The sequence below is a fragment of the Limulus polyphemus genome, unplaced genomic scaffold, assembly GCF_000517525.1.
Source record: "Limulus polyphemus unplaced genomic scaffold, Limulus_polyphemus-2.1.2 Scaffold499, whole genome shotgun sequence".
Classification (NCBI taxonomy): domain Eukaryota; kingdom Metazoa; phylum Arthropoda; class Merostomata; order Xiphosura; family Limulidae; genus Limulus; species Limulus polyphemus.
In genome coordinates, this window is record NW_013666109.1 from 198,711 (window position 1) to 205,843 (window position 7,133).

The 7,133-nt window shown below is 35.3% G+C and overlaps 1 protein-coding gene across 1 annotated transcript; it reads left to right on the forward strand.

Moving 5' to 3' along the window:
• Positions 1-4,778: 4,778 nt before the first annotated feature.
• On the forward strand, positions 4,779-6,179 carry LOC106458669 (receptor-type guanylate cyclase gcy-18-like). The gene is made up of 2 exons (XM_013918199.1): positions 4,779-5,376; positions 5,992-6,179. The coding sequence occupies exons 1-2, from the start codon at positions 4,779-4,781 to the stop codon at positions 6,177-6,179; spliced, it is 786 nt and encodes a 261-aa protein (XP_013773653.1).
• Positions 6,180-7,133: the final 954 nt, after the last annotated feature.

The following is a 7,133-nucleotide window of genomic DNA, read 5'->3' on the forward strand; positions in this document are numbered from 1 at the left end:
AAATACATTACAGAACAGTTAAAGAAATATTGTAATGTTACCAAAGAAAGAACAGGTATTAATCCATGTATGATCATCGGTAATTTTATTGATTTCGTTGAAGATGGAATAGACGTATTCTGAAACGTTTGAACCTTGTAAATAAAATGTTTTGTCAACCGTCTTCATCTTCCTTATGATAATTAAAGCTTTTAAAGTTATAACTGTGCAAACACTGAATTTCAGTAATCTGCACACTATTCTTCCTCTAAAGAAAGTTAAACAGTTCTTCAGCATCAATTCAAAGTCATTTAATAATTTGAATAAATTGATTTTTTTATACTAGGAAATAGGGCCATAGCCAAACTGAGGCAGAGGAGGCAGTTGCCTCTTTGCTTTTTCCCAAAAGTTGGGGGGCCTCTATAAGGAAAGTTGTAAGATTTGAAACAAACGAGACATCATCAAAAGGAAAGCAACTCCAATCAGCCAACGAAAGGGCTGCAAGTCATTCAACAGAGGGACTGCCAATCAGTCAACAAAAGAGCCCCAATCAGTTTTTCATTGCTCTGTACATTATCTATTATATAAAAAAAGCAAAGGGATTTTTAATCCGTTAAAAATGGACCCCAATCAGTTTTTAATTACTCTGTACATTATGGGTTATTTAAAAATTGTCATGCACATAGCCCCGAGTTCCATAGAAACAGCCCCCGAACCCCCGGCCGGGGTCCCGCTTAAAAGGATTAACCCTTTCACTGTGCAATTAATTTTCAGGTTGATTCCCAAAAAGTGTCAATTATCCACCAAAAAATAAAAGTATGAATTTGACCCTTTGTAAGAATACTGTAAGAAGCTGTATTTTCTATATCTTAAAGTAATATTCCTTGTTTGTTTGTTTGTTTTGAATTTCGCGCAAAGCTACACGAAGGCTATCTGCGCTAGCCGTCCCTAATTTAGCAGTGTAAGACTAGAGGGAAGGCAGCTAGTCATCACTACCCACTGCCAACTCTTGGGCTACTCTTTTACCAACGAATAGTGGGATTGACCGTCACATTATAACGTCCCCACGGCTGAAAGGGCGAGCATGTTTGGTGGGATGGGGATGCGAACCCGCGACCCGCAGATTGCGAGTCGAGCGTCCTAACCACCTGGCCATGCTGGGCCAATATTCCTTGAAGACCTTAATGATTAAAACAAAAAATTGAGGAAATCTAGAAGAAAAGTGTTCTCCAGTAAATGGCAGAAATATTGGCAAAACCAAGTCAGTAAGAGGCCCAAGTCATTAAAAAATATAAAACAAATTATTTAGATAACAATATCCAAGATACAAATGAGCTGTTTTTATAGAGATTCGATATGTGTTCCTGCAAATTTGGCAATTTTGTAGTGAGGCATATAAACATCCTGGTTTGACGGCGCAGAACACAGATGGCAGCACACACGCAGGTTTGGCGATTCTTTCAAGTACAGCATGTCTCAATAGAGGGATTTTTTTTTTTTTGGTAGCCGTGGGGTAAATCCGAATTTCGCAAATCAGTGAGTATAAATGTTTATTGGCAGCAAAAGGGTTAAAAGGGGCCCACTTCATACCCTATACTCAAAATAAAATTTTATAGTTATGCAATGTTATGCTGTAATTCTTATTTCCTGCGAAAAGGGGCCTTTATGTGCCAAAATTTAATTTCGAGTAAGGTCCCCTTCGAGAGTTTGCCTCCCCGCTCTTTCATCGCTGGATACGGCCCTGGTAAACACAAAACTTTCTATAACAATGCCACAGTTACTATGGTTACACATAAACTAAATTCCTACAGGCTATGAAATTTTTAACTGATAATACGTTTGTGCAATTTGGCCAATATCTCTTCAAACAGGAACATGGAATCCCAATGGAAGGTTGTTGCGGTACTCGCACTTCGCTTTCCCTTCTTATGTCCATCAAATTTATTTAGGTTGTACTTATTCCTATCTGGAATACTAATGTGAACATAACCAACTGCTGTTTCTCAAACCCACGTCTCTTTATTTCTTTTCATGCACATGTTTCCAGTATATCGGATTATAACGGTTCATAACCATTAAGTCTTGTAGCCTACATTTCAGTGAACTTAGAAAGGCATCCACTATACCCTCTCACTCCAATTACTTGCTAATGACTTAATGTATTGTAATCTCCCAATCCCTTAGAGACTGACCAAATGCCAGACTCTTTCTTACACTCTCAGAACTTCAACACATGTAACCTTACACCTAACTTTATAACAGAGGTAACTTTAGCCCACAAGTTGCTGATCTGAATTTATTTAGGCTAGAATTTTCCTGCATTACAAACCTTATTAGAATAGACTATAATAGAGTTTTGCATGCCATTCACGTTTCAGATAGTTTGTTTTGAATTTAGTGCAAAGCTACACGAGGGCTATCTGCTCTAGCCGTCCCTCATTTAGCAGTGTAAGACTAGAGGGAAGTCAGCTAGTCATCGCCACCCACCGCCAACTCTTTTACCAACGAATAGTGGGATTGACTGTCACATTATAACGCCCCCACGGCTGAAAGAGCGAGCAAGATGAATAGCTGCCTTCCCTCTAGTCTTACACTGCTAAATTAGAGACAGCTAGCGCAGATAGCCCTCGTGTAGTTTTGCGCGAAATTCAAAAACAAACCATGAGAAAGCTGATGCATCCAATCCGACTAGCCTTTTACAAGACATCTGGTAATAAATGTCACACTTAAAAATAATATAGAGAGGCACGTGTGCAGAGCCTCTTTGGTAAAGTGTAAAGTACATTGTTAAAGATAGAATCAGTTTCAAAAAAAGGAATATACATCAACGACTATGGATTAAAGGGGGTGTAGTGTTTATGGGTTCCTTAAATAAGGTATGACATTTTTTTATCTATTGTTACTTTCAATAATAATATTGGTATATTAATTACTATTTCGAATATAATTACATTTATTTAATTTCAATTTGTAATTCATGATCGAACTTCTATTTTAAAGGTTGAGTTGCATTGTTACCTAAGAACTTGTATTTAGGACCAACAGAAATCTCCTAAGGTAGCTGAAACTCGTGAGATATTATTGGGTTTAGGGCCGAAAATATCGTGAAATGCCAGGGTACCGAACTGACGAAATAAGGCATTATAATCTTTCTAAATAGGTGCGTAAAAAAGGTACATGTAATTAGTTATTCTGATGCTGGGTTAATTTTTAGTTTCGCAATAAGTACATAGCTTATTCTGATCGGAAATTATTGTTATTTATATAGATTTTCACATTCCTTTTCATTTGTTCACTACAATTTTCAGATCAGAGTTGTGTCTAAATAACATTTCAGATCTATATTGTGTCTCCTGCAAGTATTTTCTCAGAAGGACTATTTCATCATCGAAACGTTTTTAACAATTCTCAAATGTGCTGTTTTGTCGATCGTAATCCAACAACATCATCATGACCAAATTCAGCAACTTCAACCTCCTTTAGTTATAAGTATATTGTAAATACATAATTTCTGAGAACTAAAATATGAAGAAAAATGTTATTTATTTTTGTCTTCTAAAAAACAAACGAGCAGCTTATGATAAAAATATCTGACTTGCTTTCGTTGGCCAATTGATAATTCCAAGTTAATTGATAAGTTTGACTAAACCTCTTTTCACTCACTACCACATTTGTATATTAAAGGATATATTTAAAAAACATTATGTCCCCAGTGGCTCAGCGGTAGGTCTAAAAGCTTATAAGGCTAAAACTCAGGTTTCAATACCCATTGTGGGCATAACACAAATAGCCCATTGTGCAGCTTAATGCTTAAAAAAACAAATAAACAAATAATAAACTACTGGAAGTGAAGCTTATCAATTGGACCTAAATAAAAGCCAAGTGATTAATTTGTTAATTATTTAAATGAAAAGTGATGAATATTTTAGTGTTAATCGCACTCTATTAGAACGATATGCTAGTTTGATTGTTTTTATTTTTAAAGAATGTTGCTATTAGTTCAGTTGGTCATTTTGATGTTACATTTAAAATGTAGGCGAGACAATACATTTGAAAAATGGTCGATGTCAGAAAACAACAGTTATTAGTCTTCTATTATAAGTTGCACGAATAAACTTTATTATCTTCTATCATGATTTGAACTTGATCGTTATATTAGCATATTTAGTGGCACATTACAAGGAAAAATATGTTTCAACAATCGATAAAGTCTCTAAATGGACATTCGCAATGTATATTTGTATAATGATCAAAAATGGGCCCAAAACTAACGTAGTTTCTCTTCTACTTTGATAAGGTTTAGTAATAAAAACAACGTTTCAAAAATCATTTGATTCAATTGTGAATCGTTTGATCATTAAAGAAAAATAATGTCAAAAAGGTGGGCTTTAGTAAATGCTTCATCTAATTTATTTGTCCAAACGAGACTAATAAATAACAAAAAAAAACTGTATTCTGAATTTCGTTCAGTAGTTTAATCGTTTACTGATCGACTCTATAGACGACTAATGACATTTGAACAAATTGTCATTACCAAGTTGATGAGAACCATTAACGGTGAAGGTCAGGAATAACTAACTGCTGCATATTTACATTTATACTTGTCTTTGTAATCACAAAGTTGAAGTTGAACAGAAGTACTATATTATATATATATATCTTGAACAAAGGTTATTCATTCTCTACAGTACACTCGAACTCGGAAGTTCTGGAAGATGATCTGCTTTCAATGGATACTAGTTTTGATTTTAGGCTTAGGTATTAATTCGGAGTTCGTTTTCGAAACTAGAATAACAGCCATGTTTCTCAACCGATCAGTAACAGATACGTCGTCAGGCTTCGACTTTAAAATTTTTAAACCAGCTACTGAAATCGCTGTGGAAAAAGTTCAGAAAATGTATCCCCACATTAAATTCACCACCCGCTATGTGGGAGGATATAGCAGTTGTTCAGGACGGGAAGCTATTCCAGCTGCGGCAATTGCGGCAAAAGAAGTACTCGAGCATGGTACAAGAGCATTCATGGGTCCAGTCTGTACCTTTCCACTTTTAACAGTTGGAAGAATGACATCGTATTGGAACATTCCTATATGCACTGCTAGCGGTTCTGGTGGAGCTCTTGGCGATAAAACAATTTTTTCTACGTTAATTCGAGTTGGGTATAACGTTGAAACAGTTGCCGTTGCCACGTTCAAGTTACTACAGCATTTTCTATGGTATCACGTGTGTCTGATGTCTGATGTCAGTATTGATATTGAAGTATACTACAGAGAAGCACTGCAGCTTGAGATCTTTGAAAGGGAAAATAATTTCACAACAAATATTGAATTATTTGATTCAAGATCTCCAGATTTCAACATCGCTAAACATTTGAAAGGGTGTAGTCAAGTTGCACGTGGTAAGTGTTAAACATCATCTCCCAGATGGCTTCAGTTATGTCCCTTAGATCAGATCAGATTTGATTCTGATTGTAGACGCACACACACACACACACATATATATATATATATACATGTGTAAGATATCAACTATCGGCTTATAATTTCCATAGTACGCCTACTAAAGATAACATGACAATACTATACGTGTTTAATTAAGTACCGTCTAAATATAACATTCACTACAATATACATAAGAAATATTGTTGTAGTATTCCTTTGTGAACAATTCATTTCAAATTGTTTGGATGATGTGCGTAACTGAAAGTTTTTAAACAATCAATGAGTTTGAAAATCTAGATTTTTTTATGGCGTTTAACATCCAATAACATATTTCACATAGATTGATTAAAATTTCGGATTAAATATTTTGTAAATTTTCTACATGAGATTGTAGATAATTGAACATTTTTCAGAGATTTCCATGACTATACATGTATTATGTAAAAATACTAATAACTTATAATCGATCTTTTATGGGGATGACTTTAATGATACATATTAGAAGGAAAGTTTCGTCTATAAGTTATGTTCATTTAGTAATCTTCTTAATTAAACATAATATTTCTAAATAGTGTTGATACTGATGACGTCACATGCCGTTGCTACTGACATTCTCACCACTGCTTATCATCTTGGAATGGGGAACGGAGAGTTCGTCTTCTTGGTTAGAGAACTTGTAAGCAAAAAGGTCGAGTTAGGACACTTGCAAGAGAACTATGATGTCAATCCAGAATCTCGGGTAACATTTGTTTCTTTCTAAAATGTTTCATGCTTGTATCGCCTGCCTTTGAGTGGTTGTCATTATCAACAAAGTCGATGTATAATGTCTTAAAAGACAAAGTATCACAATTAAGATTGGATATTTTGTTTTGCTAATTAGATTATCTCTTAGATAAATATTTCCTAATCCTCCAGGAGAACTGGAAAATTTAATGAATAGTATTCCAGATTAAGCATAACAAAAATGAGCCTTATACTCTTCTTTAAACAACAATATGTGCATCTATATAGTATACAGATAAGCTATTTTAAAAGCGACAGGGTGAAATTTTAGGTTTATAGTAAAGCATGCCAAAGTAATTTTGTAAAGTGTATGTCATTCAATGAAAAACAGCTTGGCTGTAAAAAAAAAAAAAAAGCGAGGCCAAGAAAAATAATTTATTGTTATACAAACAGCGAAGATTGCTGCCAAGGCAATCAATATTATTGGATACATAGTTTAAAATTGATTCCAAAAAAAATGTTTGATTTCGTTTTGAATTTCGCGCAAAGCTACACGAGGGCTATCTGCTCTAGCCGTCCCTCATTTAGCAGTGTAAGACTAGAGGGAAGGCAGCTAGTCATCACCACCCATCCCCAACTTTTGGGATACTCTTTTATCAACGAATAATGGGATTGACCGTCATATTATAACGTTTCCACGGCTGAAAGGGGAGCATGTTTGGTGGGACGGGGACGGTGGTTAGGGCGATTAACTCTCAAGATGTGGGTTAGAATCCAATCACCAAACATGCTCGCCCTCTCAGCCGTAGGGCATTATAATTCGATTAGAGTAACCTAGGAGTTGGTGGTGCTGGCAAGTTGCCTTCCCTCTAATCTATTACTTTTAAATTAGGGGTGATTAGCGCAGATAGTCATCGAATAGATTTGCGCGAACTTCACAAAGAAAAGAAAGAGGTTGATTCACGTGACTTCTTGATATACAGAGAGATCA